We start from the raw sequence: 21,343 nt of genomic DNA, 5'->3' as shown, positions 1-21,343 counted from the left end.
TCTTGACGGTCATCGTGCCGTTTGTTTTCTTGCAGGGTTTGGAAACCTCTCCGTGCAGGGGAGGTTCTACTGAAATTTTTTATTGACGGTATCCTTTTCATTTTTTTCAACATCAATCGGGCGTGGCATCGAATCAAATTGGAGGGTCGCCGCTTCACAGATTGGAGCGTCGCCGGCACCACAGCTTGAGCCGAATCAAGTGGAAGGGTCGCCTGGAGCATCAAACCACGGGCCTCTTCACCCTTGACAATCGTCGTGATCAGCTTGTTGTGAACTTTGTTAAGAAATTTGGTTGTGCACTTATGAACTTGTGAACTTGTGGCACATTTGGACTTTTGGTATGAACATGTGATATATGTGAACATGTGGTTCTTATTTATGATTCATGTGATATATTTGTGGTGTTTGAATATGATTTATATTTGTGTCGCAAATGGAATAATCAAAAAAAATTCAGCTTCTGGTTACTTTGCCTAGTGTCAGGGGTCTGACACTAGGCAAAGGGCCACACGTGGCACACCTGGGAACAGGCTTTGCCTAGTGTCAGAAAACTGACACTAGGCAAAGTAGGCAGTTTGCCTAGTGTCGGAGGCCTGACACTAGGCAAAGCTTGGCATATTTGCCTAGTGTAGGCGGCCTGACACTAGGCAAAGCTTGACATATTTGTCTAGTGTCGGACGTCTGGCACTAGGCAAATCTTGCATACTTTGCCGAGTGTCAGACCTCCGACACTAGGCAAAACGTCCGTTACGATTTTCACCGTCAATGGAATACTTTTGCCGAGTGGTGTCTTGACACTAGGCAAACACTTTGCCAAGTGTCCGAGGTTTGACACTCGGCAAAGTGCTCTTTGCCTAGTCCGCCTCTGCTGACCCTTGTTTGTCTAGTGTGACACTAAGCAAACTGTTTGCCTAGTGTTTCTGGGCCTTTGTCTAGTGCCTGCGGCACTAGGCAGATCGTGCGATTCCAGTAGTGACAAGTACATAGTTCCCAATCGTTCTCTAGGCTCATCAGGAATGCAAATAAACTATGACCACGGTGACCACTGTGACCACTGTTGGTCATAAGGCTCATTCGATGTCGCAGATTGATTCTACACAAAAGAGAGAGATAAATCATTAACAGTGATTGAGAACAAAACATAAAAGTATTAGAAATAAACTAGCAACTAGAAACATACAAGAGATAAGTTGTTTGCTTTTTTTAGAATTTAAAAACCATTCAGCCATATGTTCGTGGTCGTGTTTCCTGAACAAGATGTTCAAATTTTCTTTTCATTTCCCAGATAAGGCCTCACACTGGACTCAATAACATGAATATCATTTTTCTACACATTTTATTCTATTATTTGAATCACTTGCAGTTCAAATTTGATTTATACCAAAAAAAATCCTTGAAATACAATAAATTAATTAAATATAGCAAACAGATCCAGAAATATACTAAATCTTAACATGGAGTATCATATGCTGTATGTGGAGAGTAGAAAAAGTTTCAAGGTTAGAAGAGAAAAAACTTATTATTTTATGCAGTTATAGCTCAAATTCAATTTATATCAATTAAAATTCTATAATTGCACTTAATAAATTAAAATTATCAAATGGATCCAAAAAATTACCAAAATTACACATGAATCAATCTAAGTTCTCTATTGCCTATACAAAAAGTTTTGAAGTCAAACCCGACCGTCACTTTGACTTCAAATCTTACCGAATCCTTCTCAACGCTACGATTCTTCTTTTGAGATACTTCGATTTGTAAACATCATACATGACAGATTGTGTGAAACCTTCTTAATTTTTTACCATAGCCTCCGCATATGATATCATGAGATCTTGACAAATCTCATGATTTTTAGATTTCGTTTACTTTTTTAGAATTTAAAAATCATTCGGCCACACGTTCGTGGTCGTGTTTCCTGAACAAGATGTTCGAAATTTCTTTACATTTTCCGGGTAAGGCCTCGCACTGGACTCAATAACATGAATATCATTTTTCTACTCATTTTATTCTATTATTTGAATCACTTGCATTTTAAATTTGACTTATACCAAAAAATTCCTTGAAATGCAATAAATTAATTAAATATAGCAAACAGATTCAGAAATATACCAAATCTTAACATAGAGTACCACATGTTGTATGTGGAGAGTAGAAAAATTTTCAAGGTCAGAAGAGAAAAAAAAAACTATTTATTTGCCGAGTGCTAAAAAACACTCGGTAAACTTATTTCTTTGTCGAGTGCAAAAAAAACACTCGGCAAACTTATTTCTTTGCCGAGTGCCACTAACGGACACTCGGCAAACTCCTAACGGCCGGCACACTAACTGACGGATGTCCACATGGCGGTTTGTTGCCGAGTGTCTCTGTTTTGCCAAGTGTTTTTTCCTAGTTTGCCGAGTGTTTTTTTTCAGCACTCGGCAAAGAGCTTGTTTGCCGAGTACCCGATAGAATGCACTCGACAAATATTTTTGCACTCGGCAAATCTGCTGTTTACGGTAGCGGTGGTGCACCCAAGCACGCCCTGATAAAGCCTCGCTAACAATCACTTTCTGTCTTCTTGTTGCCACTGCCCCGAAGTGGTTGAAATCTAAATTCAAACTGAATTCAAATTGCTTTTGGAAATAAGTTTGAAAAGGGCTCTAAAAAGAAAAGAAAAGGAGAATTGGAACATAAAAGAGTTTTTAAAAGTTTGCAAAAGTTCAGTTTTGGAAACCTCCCAAAACTTCTCATCTTGAAAAGTATATTTGAAACTATATTTGAATTTGATTTAAATTTGAATTTGAAATGGTGTTTAAGAAAAATAGAAAAGGGGATTCTAGTTTTTCTTTCCTTCTCTTGGATTTGGCCCGAGCAGCCGGCACGGCCTGTTTCTCTCTCGCATGGCCCGGCTTCTTTCACTCTCTCTCCCGATCCAGCTCTCTCCCTCGGCCTACCTCTGCTCCCTCTGCAGCCCTTGGCCTGTCTCTCCTTTCCCCTCTTCCTCGCCTTAGCATCGGCCCGTTCCCATCGACCCAGCCAAAACCGAAGCCACGCGGCAGCATCCTCTCTCTCTCTATGACTGACGCGCCGGGCCCACCTAATGGTGTTGTCCCCTACCTTGATTCGTTGTCATGCTGGACTCCGATGCCGCAGTGGAATTCATCTCCGTCTCTGCTACGCCGCGCCTGGCGTGACCCACAAGCCAGCCCCGCTCATAAATAGCGCCCCTACAATGCGCCGCCCTCACCTAACCCTAAAGCGCTAGCCGCCGCCCTCGCATTGCTCCAACCACCGTAGCCCTAAGCGCCGCCATCGACACCATCCGCCATCCCAAGCCGCGCGTCGCCTCCATCCTCTCCATGCCATCAAGGATTGTCGAGGGGAGTTCGCCTTGTTCTCCTCTATCTCCCCATGCCTTTCTTTAGTGCAGCCGAGGCCCGTAGCCTCCTTTTCCATTTCCCCCGCGAGCTCCTCACCGTCGGGCATGGACCATCGCGTTAGGCTCTCTACTCTAGGCAGCAATCTTGCCCAAACCACCGCAACCATCCCTGTTCCGATCAACGCTCAAGATTAGATCACGTTAATTCATACCCCTTTGGTCCACCGCGAACCGTGGACGGAGTCCACCGCCGCTGGTCCATGCCATAGTACACGTGGACCACCGCCATCGACCAATCGCTGCGCGCCACGCAGCCGCTGATTTGGTCTGCGTCGGCAGCCCCACGTCATTTTCCAAAAAGGTCCTCCGATTCTTGGAAAATCAATCCTCCATCCTTTTGTATTAAAAATAAGTCAGTTTTAGCTGTTTTTCTTTTGGAACCCCCCGTGAGCTTCCAACTAATAGTATCTGTAGTCCCTAGCTCAATTTAAAATCCGATTTTATTTATTATAAATTCAAAAAATCAAGTTCCATGTATTTACAAAACTGTCACTATCTTTATTAGGCCATATCTTCTCCGTTTTAACTCTGATTTGACTCATTCAAGTTGCGTTAGGTTCGTAACGACGTAATCTACGTGTTAGTAACATTGTTTAGCATGTTTAGAGCTTTTGAATAAAATAGTAATTTGATTAATCTATATGAAGCTACTTTTTTAATTAAAAGCAATTTAGGCTTTTTATCTCTGTCTTTTGCAAACAAAATAAGATTAAATTTTATATTGGTTTTCTAATACAAATATAATTTGTCTTCAAACAATTTAGATATTTCTCTGAAGTATCTTATATATGTTTTATAATTAAAATAAATAAAGCTTATAGTTTCTTTTCAAAGCAAATCTATCGGTAGATGTATCTTTTTTACTGTAGCTTCGATTAGAGTGCTTTTCATGACTGTGTGTTCGTAATAACATGCAAAATATCTTTAAAAACCTTTTTACTAACTATTTCATATGTTTGGTATACTGTTCTAATATAGATGTAATTTATGCTATGCATGTATATGTATGGATGATTGTGTGGTGTTCTATGATTACGTCCAGTCGGTGAGCTATACGTGGTGAATCAAGAAGCAGATCTTTGAAGTTTTGGATTTGAACAAGGATCTGAGTTTAAGGCAAGTATAGCATGGAATCTTCCTTGTTATCCTATACATCTTTAATCATTTAATTCATGCTGCATGTGTCTACCTTGACTACCACTAAGGATATCCTAGTCTTTTGTACTTGTACCTTGATACCTTTGGGTTATTGCATTGGGTAGCTTGGCTAATGCTCAACTAAAGCCATGATCTTATAATTTGACTAATGGTATATACAATAAACGTTTAAAAGATATTTTTTAGCAATATGGAAAAAGGGGGCTTGAGCATTGGGCTATTTTTATGGTGCACTAGATTCATCTCCCTAAGGACTTATCTGTAAGTGATTATCTAAGACTTATAGTATAGCTGTGAGGGCTACATGGCTCTGGCCTGAGCTCAGTATGAGGACCTTTTTCTAGCTTATTAGAGGTTACCTTTATTGGCATAAGAATGGCTTGACAAATCGGGTATAGGACAGCCTCTACTCTTATGTGTATGGCCGTGATGGAATTGTGCCATTCGACAGGGGGGTTCCTATATCTGTTTGCCGAGTGAATCTAATAGCCCTAACTTGTTAGACGAACATTTGAAATGCTTCATAGTGAACCCTGCCGATCTTCCTTGGAAGTGGGTCAAGAGATTAGCTACCTCGGGCGAAAGGGTAAATCATGACTCACAGTGAAAGTGTACAACCTCTGTAGAGTGTAAAACTGGTATATCAGTCGTGCTCACGGTCACGAGCGGCCTTGGAACCCCTACGGAATATATTATCACTAATGGTTAATGATGATGAACACGGATGATACTGATGATGAAGATGCTCATGAATTATTACTGTTTATGCTATTCATTATTCATGTTTACCTGATCATGTGTTTATATGGACTTGTGATAAACTTGTTGCTACTCCTATGCTAAAATTGTGACAATTAAAAGCTAATCGCAGCTAAACCAGTGTCAGTCTTTTGAGGCTCATGAACCCCATGTTATATTTGTTGAGTACGACATGTACTTATGCTTGCTTTATTTTTCAATTATTTGGATAAAAATCCCGGATGGGTATCAGATTGCTAGAGTTTGATGGAGTTAGGCTTGTGATCAACCAGTCAGTTGTCCCTGTGAAATTAGAGTCTTCACCCGAAGATCGAAGTTGTCTTTCCGCTGTTTGCTGTCTAAGGTTATATCTTTTATACCGAGTACGTTATATATTGAGCATTGTCTTTCGATATTACCCTTATTTGTAGCTATATGTGAGGGCTCACATATGATGTATATCTGGTTTTGTTCTTAAAAATCGGGTGCTACACCTAAGGAGTAAGCGGAGGGCACATAAAGAGGGCCTTGGTGGTATAGCAGACCTAGAATGGTTTGCTAGAGCCCTTCACCTTAGATAGATGTGGTTCCGCTAGAAAAATAAGGAAAGTGCCTTGAGATCCCTTGAGACAGAATTGACAAAGCTCTCTTCTATGCTTCTACCGTGGTTACGGCGGGAAAAGGTGACTTGACAAAATTTTGGCTAAACATTGCGCCAAACCTGTACAACAAGATGATACAGAAGAACATTTCGATTCAAGAAGTGTTGAACAACAACAGATGGGTCAGACACATTCTGCCTCTTACTTCGGAGATTGAGATCAGGGAATATATGTGGGTCAATGGGAAATAATATCACAAACCCCTAGGAATATGCATAACAAGGATGAGATTTTTTTGGCGATGGACCCCACATGGGGACTACACAACCAAGAGCGCTTATAGGATTCAGTTCATGGGTGACAACAACAAGCTGAAGATCAACCCCATCTAAAAGGCCAAAGCCTAGCCAAAATGCAGGTTTTTTGCCTGGACGTTAATGCACGGTAAAATTTTGACAGCGAATAATCTTCAAAAGAGAGGTTGGCAAAAACGACCCACTTTGTAAGTTACGTAACAATGGGCAAGAAAATCCCAGGCATCTTTGCAAAGATTGCCCCTAGTGCAAAAGTGTTTGGGCGATCAAAAGTGGGTGGTGGAACTTAATATCACAAGTTAGCTAGGGTAAATCTACAGCGATCGGTCTACAAATGTTGGAGAAAATGGAGAAGAATCATTGCTAAGACCAGAAGAAAGGATTTTGAGGGAATCTTGATTTATTTTTGGTAGAATATTTGGAAGGAAAGGAACCCAACAACTTTTCGAAACAAATAACTACAACCAATGAAAGTGGCCTACTTAATCAAGGAAGACGTACATCAGCAGAACATATAGCTCTTCGTGTTAACCTTCCTAGGGTAGCAGAGCTTTCGTCTTTCTTTCAAAGATCCTGTGGTTATAGTTCTGTCTTTTCAGCTTTTTCGTTCAGTTTTTCTCTTCTTCACAGGAGGTTTGTAGTTCTCTTGTGTATACTTTTTTTTTCTTACTCCTACTAATATACTGTTTCGGCAAAACTTTGCCAACCCATCAATAAAAATATGTTGTTTATAGCTGTTTAAACGGTTCATGGGGACCTTCTGTACATGGCAAACATTGCATTTTCAACAAAGAGAAAGATTAAACTCTGCTATTTTCTAAAATTTATGGAGTGGTGCAGAAGAGACAATCATACTTGTCAAATAAAAGTCAAACTTGCGAAATATTGTGTAGTTGAGCATACAGCAAAAACAAAGAGGATATTAATAAATCACTGCAGAAAGGAAAGGAGACACTTGCATGATCAGAATACCATAAGTCACTATTATGTGCATACCATGGAGAGGACGATGAGTACAAGAAGTCTGAGACACCCAAAATATGGAGTCCAGGGCATTGAGATAGGCTGGCTAGCACTAACAAACTACAGAGCACACACACACAGACACAAAAAGCATTGAGCAATATAGTGTTGACAGGGTCCAGACAGTATACATAAAAAAAAAAGATATATCCGTACATACCAGAACTAGGTTTAATGATTCACTCAGCGCTGCCTAAGCTACTATTAAGGTCTCCATGCATGTTTTCACGTCTCCATGCTAGCCACGAGACGGTATGCCCTTCTTTTTATGTATACAGACGTAACAGACTAGCCCGGGGGTTTTCTTTTTGGAGTTTCATTCAGGTGAGGAGAGCAGTACTGCAATAGTTATTTCCTTTTCGGGAGTTGTTCTCAGTGGGGTGGCTGGCCAGCGTGCCGTCTTAGCTCACCTTTCTTTCTATAATTTTTATTCGTTTTACTTTTCCGTGTTAGCTGAGTTGTTCTCGGTGGAGTTTCTGTAATTTTTACGGAAAAACATTATTGTTACTCGTGCAGTCTGCAGTCTGCAGTCTGTGCAGTTCCGGGGGGAGAGAGAAATTTATGATCGTGAAGAGATAATGTAGGTAGAGGATACCTCAGACTAACTTGTCGTCTGCCAAATACAATGTCGCCGTTGCGTCTCTCCAACAAATCATACTACAAGTGAGAGCTGTTGCTGTTGTGTCCTGTCTCGTCCTTCCTTTTGTGCTGGCTACTGCTGATGAGGTAGTCTCGGCAAGGAAACGAGAAGGATTGCGCTAGCCAGCATTCAATTCCCTTACCATTTCTGGTATTGGAAATTAATTGACCACTACGAAGGAATACAGACAGGGCCGCCACCCGTGAACCTGGACTATGGTTGGCAAAATATGCAGTGCAAATCAGCAACCCTAAATAATTATAATTAAAACAAAATTTGTCTGGGCCACAGAAACACTATGCAAGAAGAGCAATAGCTTAAAGACCGGTCAGAGGTAGCTACCCCGTCTCTCTCTTCTTCTTCTTTTGTTTGATCCGTCTTTTGTTTGGACTGCCCGATCAGGAAGTATGTGACGCATAACGTCCCCACATCGCACACGTGTTGTTATTCGTTAATTATCAGTAAAACTGACTATGGTAGAGTTAGGCAGCTTACGATATACACCTTGTGATCAAATGGATCACCAGCCCGGTGCCTCGCTAACAATCTCTTTCCGTCTTCTTGTTGCCACTGCCCCGAAGAGCGCTGGCGCCATGCTTCGGATGCTCGTGCCGTCGATCCAGTTGTTGGTCCAAAATAGTGTCGATTCTCCTAACCCCACGGTGGACATAGTAGCTGCATTGAACAGCGCCTCCAACCTCCTCTCTTTCTTCTCCGGCAGTGCAGTCCCGGATGGACCTTGATCGATTCTCCACTTCCACTCCCAACGTGCCCTGAGCGCTAGGCCGGCCGGCACGGCGCAAGTCCACTACGCCCAGGCCACCAAGTTGACGTGGTCTGCAAACCATTTCCCAGGCAACCTTGCACTCCCACACCCCCCCCACCCCCCCCCCCCCCCCCCCCCCCCCCCCCCCCGCCCCCACCCCCCAGCAACTATTTGGTCTCCACACCATATGAATGTCCGACGCCGCTTGTCAATTTGTTCCACCGCCCATGACGAGATCCCAATCGCAATGGCGACATGCACCGGGATTGCTGAGAGCGTTGCCTTTGCAAGAGCAGTACGTCCAGCCACATTTGGCATCCTTCCTTTCCATTGTGGGATTCTAGCTGCGACGGAGTCAATGAGCTTCTGCTCGTCCAGTTTCTTCAGCTTATAAATGGATAGCGGAATGCCCAGGTAGCAACACGGAAATTGCTCAACCTTGCACGACAAGGTATCTCGTACAAGGTTCAGCTCCAGCTCGGTGCAACCAATCGGTGTCGCCACTCTCTTGTCTAAATTTGAGAACAGGCCAGAGGCCATCCCAAACAGCTGCGTCGCCGCCATGACCGCCTGCAAGTCCCCAGCACTAGGAACAACAAAAAGGACGACGTCGTCAGCATACAGGGTGACTCTGTACGGCAGTGCGGCGACAATGGGAGTTAGAAATCCGTGGTCGTCCATCCAACTGATGAGATGATTGAAGACTTCCATGACAAGAACGAAGAGCATTGGAGACAGCGGGTCTCCCTGATGAAGCCCCCGAGCGTGTCAAATCCTCCTTCCTGGCCGACCATTGACAAGGATTCTTGTGCTGGCCGAGAACAAGACACTGGAAATCCAATTTCTCCAGCGCAAGCCAAACCCCAAGTGTGTCAACACTTCAAGTAAGAAGCTCCACGCGACGGAGTCGAACGCCTTAGCAATATCAATCTTGAGAAGAACACATGGCTTACGCTTGGCATGAATTGCCTTACACGAGAGGCGCACCGTGCGGAAATTATCATGGATGCAGCGACCCTTAATGAAGGCAGTTTGGTTGTGCCGAACCAAATCATCCAGCACCACAGCCAACCGATTGGCTAGGCATTTGGTGATCAGTTTCCCGAAGCTGTGGATGAGACTGATGGGGCGATAGTCCTTGATCTCCTCCGGCTGGTCCTTCTTCTTTAGCAGTATCATATAGGCATCATTGAGTACGTTGAGGCTTCTGGTATCTAGCGCCCAGAACGCATTGATGGCGTTCATGATATCCCCCTTGATGACAGGCCACGCGACCTTGTAGAAGATACCAGTGAAACCATCGGGACCCGGCGCTTTGTCATTGGGTATGTCGTTGATCACCGACAAGACCTCCTCCTCGGTGATTGGGCTCTCAAGCCCCTCGAGATCAGCGGACGGCAGGCCAATTTGGTTGAGATTGATCCTCCTTGATCTGACAAAGTTGGTCCCCAGTACCTGAACATAGTACTGGTACAGCGCCTGTGCCATCTCCGGCCTCGTCCCTGAGTACTTCTTTGCCGTTCACCCGAAGTGAGTTGATGTAGTTTCTGCGCTTCCTGTGGCATGCCATGAGGTGGAAAAATTTTGTGTTTGCGTCCCCCTCCGCAAGGAATAGCAACCTCGATCGCTGCCTGGCCATAGTGCGTAACAGGGAAGCGAGGCCCAGCACGCGCACTTTCAGCATCTTCCGTAGTTGGGCCTCCGGCGCCGAGAGTGCCCTCATCTCTTGGGCCACATCGAAACGGAGGATAACCTCCCTGGCCAGCGCAAGCTGCAGTCGTACACTGCCCAATCTCTTGTCGCTCCAGCTCTTCAATGCCTTGGCCACGTTCCTGAGCTTGTGGTCCAGAATGCGGCATGGATCGGCATGAATCAGCGTACCCGAACATGCCAACGCGGCAACATCCAGGAAGCCTGGGATCTTGATCCAGTGGGGTTCAAACCGGAACCTCTTCTTTGCCCATGGAACAGCATTGCTCACCAGCAGCAGCGGACAATGATCTGAGCAATCCGTTGACAGTGCCTTAAGCATGTGATTAGGATATGCCACTAGCCAATCCGTCGTAGCAAACAGCCTGTCAAGACGTTCAAGCGTCGGCTGATCCCTCTCACTCGACCACGTGAACCGTCTACCGTTGAGATGCAGCTCCTCTAACTGTGCAGTATCCAAGAAGGAGCGAGAGCGACGCATGCCACGGCGATCAAGATGATCATTGTTCTTGTCAGCTGCCATATAGATCATGTTGAAATCCCCGCACACCATCCACGGTCCAGCGACTGAGTTCTTGAACTGCAGCAGTTCATCAAGAAACTCAACTTTTTCCTGGTCATCCTGCGGTCCGTAGACCACCGTTATCCACCACCGTTCCTGTGGTCTCTCCACCCGCGCGACTTCGGCCGATAGAGAAAAGCAGCCCTTGGACACATTGGACACCTGCCTATTAAATTGATCTCTAATCCCAAATGGACCCAACGGCCCAGTTGGGTCTTTGATCCGCACCCTGATCGGGGGCGCCCAGCCCACTATGGCTAGAGGGTCCCTGTCATACTGCGCAATATATATAAGTGGGGGTCAGCGGCTCTGAGTACGAGGTTTGCCTGAGCCGAGCTCCCCACCGAAACCTAAACCCTAATCCCGATCAGAGAGTGGCGCAACCTGTGACGGGAAGCCACCAGCCGTGCCGCCCCGCTCCACCGACGTCGACGACTTCATTGACCTCTTCCTCGAGCGTCGCTGCCCGTGCGCAGACTTCACCGACTCCATGGCGGACGCGAGCGGATCCTCCTAAAAGGGCACAGACGGTCAGCCCTTTCCATCCCTTCCTCTCCCTCTAGATCTAGTAGTTCAAAGTTCTAGGGTGTGTTCATCATGTTTATAGTAAGATGTACCCGCTAGATCTACGGCTAAGGTCATGTTATTTTAACAATGGTATCAAAGCCAAGTCTTCTAGGGCTTTTAGATCTAGATCGGGTGAACAAAAAACACAGTGAGAGGGTCACCGAACCCTAACCCTAATCGGGTGAAGAACAGAGAAGAGAAAGGGGTCTCGGCACGCGAAGCCGAACACTAACCCACGAAGCACTCGTTGGGGAAGATGAATAGTGACTCCAGTGAGTCAAACCCTAACCCTAACTTCACTTAACCCTAACCCTAATCCCCAATCGGATAAGAACCAAGAAGAACACAGCAAGATCTAAAGACAGAAGAGGGAAAGGGGAAGAGGGGAAGGGACTTATCTCGCCGATCTCGAATCAAAACCGAAAGAAAAACCGAATCGGGTTAATCCTAACCCTAACGAAACCCTAACCCTAACTCGCGACGAGGAAGGGGAAGAGAGCGAATCGAACAAGGGGAAGAAACTCCTACCCGAGGTCCGCCCACTCCGTCTCCACCGCCGGCCGTCGCATGAACGCCGCGCGGGAAGCCAACCCCAGCCGCCGGGGTGGGAGAAGCGCTGCGCATGATCTCCGCCTCGAGCTCGGACCAAAAGGGCACCACCGTGGTGCCGCTCGACGGTTGCTGCCTGGGAGGCATAGCGCGTGCGCAAGCAGATCACGCGGATATATCCGCGCGTCCACCATGCACGTATCCATCGGCCAATCTAAAGGTAAAAGGGCGTGGGAAAGAATAAAGACTATAAAAGGGTTCCTGATACAAATGTATTAAAAAGAATATATAAAAGTGGTTAGAATAATTTAAAAATAGTAGAGGATTTCTGATTAAAAATTGTCTTCTATATTTAGAAGTGAATTATTAAAAATTGTTGGAGTTGGTCATATTTATTCCTTTCAATAATTTTTTATGAGTTAGAAAACTCCATATTTTTAAGAAAAAATTATTAGGAACTCTTGAAGATGCTCTAAGAACCCTAGGGGAACACACCTAACCTAGAAATCCTAATTAGAAGGACCGCCCACGAGCCCAAACAAACTACTCGTCTTATGCCACGTCACCCATTAACCGGTTACTCTTAGCTGAGTCACCTATATATACCCGGACAAACTGTCCCACGTGTCGGATGGACTGCGTTAGCCGAGTCCATTGGCTGTCCAACGAGTACACATAGCACATCCTTGTGATGGCCACCATGTAAATATACGTACCCAAAGCCAATACAATTATTATTAGCTTGCGTCCCTTATATCTCTCGTACAAATAGCACATACGGACGCGCATGCATGCACTAATTAAAGTATTTAGAATGAACAAAATTTCGTCAAACAGCAGTATTGTACAATTGTCAGTGGCAAGGCGCTCCAATTAGCAGTTCAGTTACAAATACTTTTGGGCCCTATATAGTTCATTCTTGAACGTCTTGGTCAGGTTGGGGACATGCTAGTTAACATCTAGTTCTCATATCCATCTACACGTCTCACAATTGAAAGTTGTCCTTCCGCCTGAGAGTTCGGTAAGCTCAGATATTGCATTATGTTTCCATTGATCCTGATCCGGTGGTCTGGCTTGCCGTCAAATTGGACTGTGGGAGAACCTGAATGACATCAAGAAACGCTTTCCTCTATCGGCAACTTGGGAGCAAGCCACTGCTTAAGCACGGCGAGTGTCACGCTCACGTTGTTGGGGGAGGCTTTTGGTATTGGACTATGCTGTGATCTGTGAATCTGGGCTGTTGGGGAGGCATGAAACTCGATTTCCATCCAGCAGCAATCAGTTGATGGCATATGATTAAGTCCTGCCAAAAAGAAATAAGGGCCGAAAAGCACAACATAAACATAATAGAGCATTTTTTATGCTTAAGGAATGAAAGAAGGATTCTGACACTAGACATGCCTCAACTCCGATTTCTGGCATCTCTGAGTGCTATGCAACTTCACACCTGCATCACCTTTAGAAAGCACTTTGAATCACATGTTTCATCCACTGTGGATCAAAACAGTTAGTCAATGAAAAATAGCAAGACAGGCGTAGAGTCCAGATCATATCAAACTAGAATCTTAATTTGACAGGAAGTATAGGAAGAAAAACCTCATCTGAAATGACGTTTCAATTCACTTCATCCCCACCTAAGTCTAAGTGTACCTTCTCGGCAAGAACTGAGCTCTCTACAAACTCTGCACAATTGCTGCTTGCCAAGCTTCTGATTTCCTCGAGCTTTGTTTCATCCTTCTGAGCGACGCATTCTAAATATGTGTGCAGTGGCATTGTCTGAATTGTATTAACTTCAAGATCTGATGTCAAGTTACCGAGCTTGCTGGATTCATCAGCCAAAACAACTGCTCCCACTGCTGCAAAGCTTGTGCCTGATGCTGAGGTATCCTCAGATCCATATGGTGAAGTAGTTAATTGTGCTTGTTCTAAGTTTATATCATCATGTGATGGAGAAGTCAGAGATCCGCTGCAAACGACACTTGAAACGAATTTGACTGGGCTGTCACAAACGACGTTACTGACACTATTTCCATGAGGTGGGGTTCCCACACCAGGTGGGCTTACTGAAGCCCTTTTTACAGATTTGCAAAGTTCCACATGGCCATCTCCATCGGAATCGTACTTTCTCTTAAGCTGACTGTCCAGATATGGGCTCAATGTGACATCTCCATCAGACTGCTCTTGTTGGTTTGCATGCATTGTAGGGCAGGGTTTCTTGTATCCTTGCTCAAATACATAAGATGGGACCTGCTCCCTATGGACATGGGTGACAGCCAGATCCATCCCAGGCTTCCACAATGAATACATGCCAATTTCACGCATAAATTCATCTACTGTCCCACGGATATCAAACTGTTGACCATGTTTTTTCGACCCCTGTTTCCTTGATAAGCCCATGTAGAAGGCACAATGTGCACACTCTATTGTGGGATCTGAATACTCACATGGGTACGGATGGCACTGCAAAATTCCTTTAGTATCCCGATCAATCTGCATTTTAGAAGAACAAATACCATAAAGAAATTTTATTTTTCTGTAAATACAATACAACCATGCTTTTATGTGGACTCCATATGTCTAACCAAGAAAAGTAACAACAGTTGAAGTCATGGTGCACAAAATTAAGAAAATCAAAAGGTACCTTTAAAGTAAGTTGTCTCAAACGAGACTCGATCCATCCCTTCCAAAGACGAAGATCATCATCATTCTCTGCAACTATGTCAACCACTAGAAACTTACTGTATGCCTCAAAAAAATGGAAAGGCTCAAATAAAGCATTCCAATGGGCCTTATTAAGTTCAATTTCCTGCATAAAAGATAGGCAGTGAGACCATACCAAGAACATTAGCTATCAGCCGTAAATTTACAGGTAGAAATCAATGCATACCTGACAAATTTTGTTGCCAAATTGAAATTGCTCCATTATAACCCTCAGTGTGCTGCTTGAAACATTGTAACTAGAGTTCATGCATGGGTAGGCTGGAGTGATGATGGGCATGAGATGGTTTCTATCACGCGGATTTTTGCGTGGATCCCATATAGAAAAACCAAGATCATTATTCTCAATTGCACATAGCATCACTGGATTTGGCCATTGCCACTGGGTAAAAACTCTGAAGAACCTAGAAACCAGCATACTTGGCACAGCATTAGGATAGAGTTGGCAGACACGGGCAACCAGCAGAGCCCAGTTGACACCCCCAAGGAAACCAGTAATCTGACAAGGAAAATACTAACATCATTACAGTTCATTTGCGAGGACAAACTTCTTTTTGCTAGTGTTCATTCAGTCCAACTACAAAATAAACTGTGTAAATAATTGATGATAAACTCAGGCGTACATTAGAATAAACACCCCTTCTCTTTGCCCAGTACTTCAAGCATCTGAGTGTTGTTCGGAAATTCTGCAAAGCACAAAGTTTGGTATACTAACACAGAGGGACCATACCATACAGGATAAAGTTGAGGGGGCTGTTTCATATAACCTCAACATTTGGAACAAGCCGAAGAATCTGATCCGCCACTCTGCATCCATTAAGACTTCGAACAGTTGCTTCATCAACATCACAAAGCACAGATCCTTGAGAGAGATCAAAATCCTGCAGCAGTACAAGAAAACAAATAAATAATACATCTGTTCAACAGCATTCTGCATGCATGTATGTTCTTCAGAGAGAGATCCCATGTTAAGTTGAATCAAAATTTCCAATATTTACAAAAATGGGGAAAACGACTTCAAGAAGGCAAAATAAACAGTTTAAGGTATATGTTTTGTCCCTCCTGTCAATCTTAAAAGGTTAAGATTAACAAATTAGATGACATTAAGTTAAGGAAACAGGTTCAGGTGATATACATTTTAAAGAAACAGGTTTTAATAAAAAGCCCAAAATCTATCACAACTTCCACCTTTGAAAAGCAGGAACCCATATAAGATAACTTAAGTGGCTAAAACACTATCTTGTGCAAAAGGTACACTCCTTATGAAGGAAAATTTTCTTTAACGAGTGTAGCCGAACAAGGACACATCAACACATAGAAGTATTAAATGGAATGACTTACCACTGGTATCACTGAAGGAGAGAGGCTAGCATACAGAAGGTCAATTGATATCCCACGGAACTTAAATTTCAATACAGGTACGTGAGCATCAGGTACAGGTTGCAACTCAGTAACTTCTTCCTTCTCTGCTAATATGCCATGCAGTGTGACAAAGAAATCCTCCTGCAGAATATTATTGTTAACATCCATCATATATTCTTATGGAATCCATACAACCAATAGGCAATAGCACAGGTGAAATCACCTCTCGGTTCACATATGAAGGTCCAACACAAAGGGTATCAATATCAGCTTCAGGTCCATGAACCTAACAAGGTTATTATAAGACAAAATTTATCGACTAAAAGTATTTAATGCAAAAGGATAGCATACTGTCTCGGCACCTCACAAAATCAAGATGGGACACAACCTAGGGAAGGATGTTTTTTGTTGCCTTTACATAAAATTTTCGCTAAGTTAAATGATATCAAGAAGTCTGACCAATCCTAGTCACCATGGGACCCACCAGGCGACTACTCGCGATTAGTCATCAACCAAGGCGACTAGTCGCAATTAGTTGTCAACCAGGGCGACTACTCAGCCCTGGTCGGTCCTGGTCGTCCTATATATCAGGACTAATATACCAAATATATACCAATATATTACATGTTCAGCACAAATCAAGCATGAAGATAATTCTAGGGTGGTGGCTGCAAGTAGGGTTGCAAATTGGGCTGGAAAACATGAGGTCCAGTGCCCTAAGCCATCCCAGATGCAGCCCATGTCCTCAACTGCCCAGCAATTCCATTCTTTTTCTGGTCTTCCACCCCCTAGTCATCCGACTAATCGTGACTAGTCGACAATGAATCGGATGACCAGAAAACTAATCAGCCTAATCGAGTCGTAGCCCCTAGTCAAGTCCAGGATACCGATTAGGAGTCTAGGATGACTAATTGCTATTAATCATAATCAATCAGACGACTTTATAACACTGAAGTTAATTTGCGAGATGCAGCAGCGAACTGGTTACACAATAGCTGTAAAATAAGCATCTACAACCTAGAACCCCTTGTCCTGCAAGTTACTGCTTATAAACAGATATACAAGCTCTCGTAGTTTTGCAGTATTCAAGTAACAAGAATGGGTTGGTGCTCTTCATCTGAGTTACACACAATAGGTTGAAACCACTCACAGAACATTTGGTAGTACCATTGCTCTTAAATACAACAATGAATATTATTTGAATGAAGAAAGAAAATTATAAACCCCATAAGCTCTATTGATCTTGTCTATCTACAAAACAAGAAATGCAATCTGTCACTTTTTTTAAGTTATCAACTAGCAAGGGGTCAACCAAAGACCAGCACTGTATGTTCCAGTACAAAATTACAATCCGTACTAAAATAGAAAACAGTAATGTTCCTTCAGAAGTTCAGATTCCTTTTAACCAACTCTTATCTTTATGGCAAATCACAGTAATTGCTTAATGCCACATGCTGGTATGTAAAACTTAATGAAAAGTGGGCTACCAAACTTGAAAGCACCTACTAGTTATTAAGTTGCAAGCTCTTCTACTTATGCAGAACATAAAACTAAGTCTGAGGTTCTGAACCCTGAAGAAAACTAACAAATTTTGGTTATAATCAGCAAGCGGAACTGAATGCTGTTAATAAACTATAAATACAATGAACTGTGCTATTTCAACAACTGAATGGCAAGAAAAGTTGTTATACGATAAAAGAACCAAAAGAAGCAGATACCCCCAATCTGTAAGACCCAAAAGTAAAAAGGACTGCATTTGCTTGTTCAACCAATTGATCAGCATATCCTTTCTTACTAGTCAACTGTTTCACCCATTCCTTGACTATCTGTAAATTCAAAAGAAAGCATATGTGCACGTTAATGTATTATGCAACACTTCAAGGCTCAAGCAAAGATAGATTAAGAAATAAAAAAGACAGAAAAAATAGGTCTATTATTTCTGCAAAGTAGCAATGGAAAATAAAACTATATAGGTACTAAAGAATATACCAGCAATGGACAGATAAATATAGTGGTAACCATTCAACATTCTTTCCTATTCAAAAATGCTGAAACAAAAACCATACAAGTACACCACTGACTTAGCAAAATGCAACAAGGCAGTACACACCATACAAAGCTAAATTAGGAAGTACTACTGCCATTTCAAATTGTAAGTCGGTTTATATTTGTTCTAAGTCAAATTTAACTTTAACCAAGTATAGAAAAATATATTAACATCTACTATATATATATAAAAATACACTATCAAAATATATTTAATGGTGTATCTAAATGAATGTTGTCTGAGGTTGTAGATGTTTGTGCATTTTCCTATAAACTTAGTCAAAGCTAAAGAAGTTTGACTTAGGATAAAACTAAAATGATTTGCAATTTCGAAACAGGGTGTAGTATATATCACATGTTTCCTTCTAATAAAGTACAACCCCCAACTTCAAGCATGTATGAGATGTCAACTTGTTGGGTAGTGTAAACAAACAACATATAAACCGCGGGTAAAACAGGAAGGTAGGGGTTACCTGACCAATCTCGGATAGCACATCTTCCCGCTTCGCAGACTCCTCTTTCCCCTCATAGAGGCCCGCTTCAACCAAGAACTGAAACCAAGTTTTTCAGCAAAACAACAGGGACGTCATCAAAATGGAAGCCAAGTAAAGCCGTTAGAGCTGCAAAACGTAAGCAGAGACAACGAATAACCTTCTCCAGCTCGGCCGTCCTCTGCAGATCCGCCAACGTCGGCCCCGCCAGAGACAACGGCGGGTCCGTGCCGCTGTACCGCTTCGGGGACGCCCGCAGCGCCGCCCTGCCCTTGCCGACAGATCCCGCCATTGACACTAGTCAGCCAAGCACCTAAGCCTCCGCGCGCTGCCTAACCCAAGCAGCTAGCAGCTAGCAGATCCCTAGACAGTAGACACCAGTAATCCGCGCCTAAGACCCAAAAATTCCCACGAAAAGGACGCTAAATCGAGCCTACCCTGTCACCCAGCCACCCCCGGATACAAATCGACCGGTCGGCTACAAAACCAAGCTACGCTGACTGGAAATTGACCTCCTGGCGGGAGACTAGCTAGCCTACCAAATTCCGCCCGCAGAGTTCCCCGCGATGCGGCAGAGGAGGAACCCTAGCCCCTAGGAATGAACGCGGAGGTGGAGGAGTGGATGCAGGTTGCAGGATGGATTCGTGGGCGCAGTCAGCGCGGGTGTTTGCGGCGGGTGATATTTAACTTTTTACCATTATAAGGCACGACGACTCTTAAGTTGTTAAAACTGGCGCTACGATTTTACAGCCATGAGAAAAACGGCTAAAAAAATATCATTTTTACTGGTGTGATACGTAAACTCCTCAAGTCAGTCAGGATAGATCCGAGTCAGTAGGACGTGCCCTCTCCGTCTCCATCATCATCCTCTCCACCCATGTGACGCGCATTTCGTCGAACACTCTCAGTAAGCACCGCATACTCTCGCTTAAGCCCTGATCAGCACGCTGTAGCCGTGGGGCTGTAGGTCGGGCAGGCTCTCCTGCACGTTGCCAAGCTTCGACACGTGACCCGTGGATAGCAGCGGGACAGCGCGCGCCATTTCTGGCTTGCACAGGTGGAGCGATCGGGCGCGCACGCCCTGTCTGGCGCAATCCACGAACACGGAGCAGCCGACGACGTGGCCCTCGTCATGCGCACATCTCAGCTCGGCGTTTGACACGCTGCACGACCTCCCCTCCACCGAGCTCCATCTGCACGGCACCGGCTTCGCTCTGCAGGGGTCGACGGTGGCGGTGGCGGTGGCGGCGGCGGCGGTGCCCGTGGGTGCGCGCGGTGGATGGTGGCTAGCAATGATCTCCTCCACCTGCACGGCACCAGCGTGTTTGCCGTGATGCTGCTCCTGAGGGCGCTGACGCGGCTGCCCACGCGCACTGGCCCCGCCATTGGCCCGGCCAGCGGCGACCTTCCCCCGTGCGCACATGCGCAGTGCGTGCGCAGCGACGGCGTGGGGCGTCTGCGCGGCCAGGGAGGCGACGGCGGAGGGCGGTTAAGGCTGCCTACGCACGTTCCCGCGACGGCGGCGGCAGCGTCTAGCTCTCTGTCGAACTCCTCGTTGTCCATGGTAGCAACCACGCAGCGACGAGCTCCTGCCCAGCGTGTGCATCCCGTGCGCGCGTGATGACGCTTGTGGTTGTTGAGCAGGACCTCAACGCGAACAACGACGCCGTCTCCTTGCGCTCAGCGTCGAGCACCTTGCAGCTGCCATTGCAGTCGCGCCACATGACAAACCACACAGCACACCCACGCCCGAGGCAGGCCCTACGTCCGGAGGAGAGACCTGCTCACGACGCCACGACACCACCAAGCAGCCCACCGCCGTCCCAGAGACAGGCGGACGGCGGGACACCGTCGTCAAGGAGCGCCACGCAGGTCTCCCGCAAGCACGGCTTCACCATGTCGGGCTGCCATCGTCTGGTCCTCGCTGCCTTTTCTACTTTCCCCCATGAGCTGTGGCGACATGATGAATCGTGCTTGATCCGGTTAACAATTGTGTGATCTTCAAATGCTGCAGCGTGGGGTGAGTGACCTGCAGCTGCGTGGACCGTGGAGGTTTGCGGCGACTCGGCCAACAGCGGCGTGGAGGCGTGTGGCAACTCGTCCCCGGTGGCGCGGCGGGAGGAACGAGTGGGCCAAGCGGGAGATGAAGAAAGACACTAGGGGCAGGGGTGGTCATTTTGACATGGGGCTGCTGACTCAGATCCGCGCTGGCGTGAGGTGCTGGCGTGCCACGTGAGTAAAAAGTGGTAAATTTCGTATTGTTTTTCTCTCTTTGCTGCTAAAACCGTAGCGCCAATTCTAAGAGTGATGTATCAGGAGTCGCCATCCATTATAATGGTAAAAAGTTAAATATCCCTTGCGGCGGAGGGGAAGAGGCGCGTGAGCGTGACTGCGTGACAGCGTGAGCCCCGGCAGTGTGGAAGTGGGAAGATTTGCCCGCGCCCGGCTGCTGCCTACTGTGCATGAGGGTTCCACCTGCTGACAGGTGGGCCGTGCCTCTGCTATGAAGTCTTTTCCTTTCTTGGACTTCGAATTTAGAAACACTACTTTATTATTGAAAAACTTAAAAAGGAATTATAGGCATTGAAATTTCTTCAAAAAATTATTATAGACACACTAAATTTCCCAATAAAATTGATTGGAGATGGAAACAAAATTTTGGTGAAACAAATTCTC

General features: G+C 44.9%; 2 protein-coding genes across 6 annotated transcripts; both read right to left on the bottom strand.

The window, feature by feature from the left end:
- Positions 1–8,416: 8,416 nt before the first annotated feature.
- LOC136468815 (uncharacterized) lies at positions 8,417–11,426 on the bottom strand. Its single transcript, XM_066467241.1, has 5 exons — positions 11,319–11,426; positions 10,338–11,210; positions 9,525–10,174; positions 8,924–9,347; positions 8,417–8,704 (listed from the first exon to the last, which is right to left on the bottom strand). Exons 1-5 carry the CDS (start codon positions 11,424–11,426, stop codon positions 8,417–8,419), a joined length of 2,343 nt encoding a protein of 780 aa, XP_066323338.1.
- A 1,391-nt stretch (positions 11,427–12,817) lies between these two features.
- Positions 12,818–19,347, bottom strand: LOC136476115 (nuclear poly(A) polymerase 4-like). Of its 5 annotated transcripts, none has more exons than XM_066473820.1 (12): positions 18,828–19,347; positions 18,650–18,727; positions 17,849–17,956; positions 16,354–16,416; positions 16,110–16,271; positions 15,536–15,649; positions 15,392–15,454; positions 14,938–15,267; positions 14,692–14,856; positions 13,647–14,540; positions 13,452–13,541; positions 12,818–13,353 (listed from the first exon to the last, which is right to left on the bottom strand). In XM_066473820.1, the coding sequence occupies exons 1-10, from the start codon at positions 18,957–18,959 to the stop codon at positions 13,665–13,667; spliced, it is 2,091 nt and encodes a 696-aa protein (XP_066329917.1). In that variant the 5' UTR covers positions 18,960–19,347; the 3' UTR covers positions 12,818–13,353; positions 13,452–13,541; positions 13,647–13,664. The 5 variants fall into 5 exon arrangements, with proteins under 5 accessions (XP_066329917.1, XP_066329918.1, XP_066329919.1 ...); XM_066473821.1 differs by having other exon boundaries at positions 13,452–13,506; XM_066473822.1 differs by having other exon boundaries at positions 13,701–14,540.
- Between the last annotated feature and the right edge of the window lie 1,996 nt (positions 19,348–21,343).

This window comes from Miscanthus floridulus, chromosome 8 (assembly GCF_019320115.1).
Source record: "Miscanthus floridulus cultivar M001 chromosome 8, ASM1932011v1, whole genome shotgun sequence".
Taxonomy (NCBI): domain Eukaryota; kingdom Viridiplantae; phylum Streptophyta; class Magnoliopsida; order Poales; family Poaceae; genus Miscanthus; species Miscanthus floridulus.
This window is presented reverse-complemented; position numbering and strand designations above follow the sequence as displayed.

Coding starts and splice junctions, on each gene's coding strand:
- LOC136468815 (XM_066467241.1), bottom strand. CDS start 11,426: ATGGAGTCGGTGAAGTCTGCGCACGGGCAGCGACGCTCGAGGAAGAGG. Junction 10,175..10,337: donor AACTACGGAAGATGCTGAAA/GTGCGCGTGCTG, acceptor TGAACGGCAAAG/AAGTACTCAGGGACGAGGCC. Junction 8,705..8,923: donor CAACGCTCTCAGCAATCCCG/GTGCATGTCGCC, acceptor GCCTGGGCGTAG/TGGACTTGCGCCGTGCCGGC.
- LOC136476115 (XM_066473819.1), bottom strand. CDS start 18,959: ATGGCGGGATCTGTCGGCAAGGGCAGGGCGGCGCTGCGGGCGTCCCCG. Junction 18,728..18,827: donor GGACGGCCGAGCTGGAGAAG/GTTATTCGTTGT, acceptor ACTTGGTTTCAG/TTCTTGGTTGAAGCGGGCCT. Junction 15,268..15,391: donor GAAGGGGTGTTTATTCTAAT/GTACGCCTGAGT, acceptor TTTCCTTGTCAG/ATTACTGGTTTCCTTGGGGG.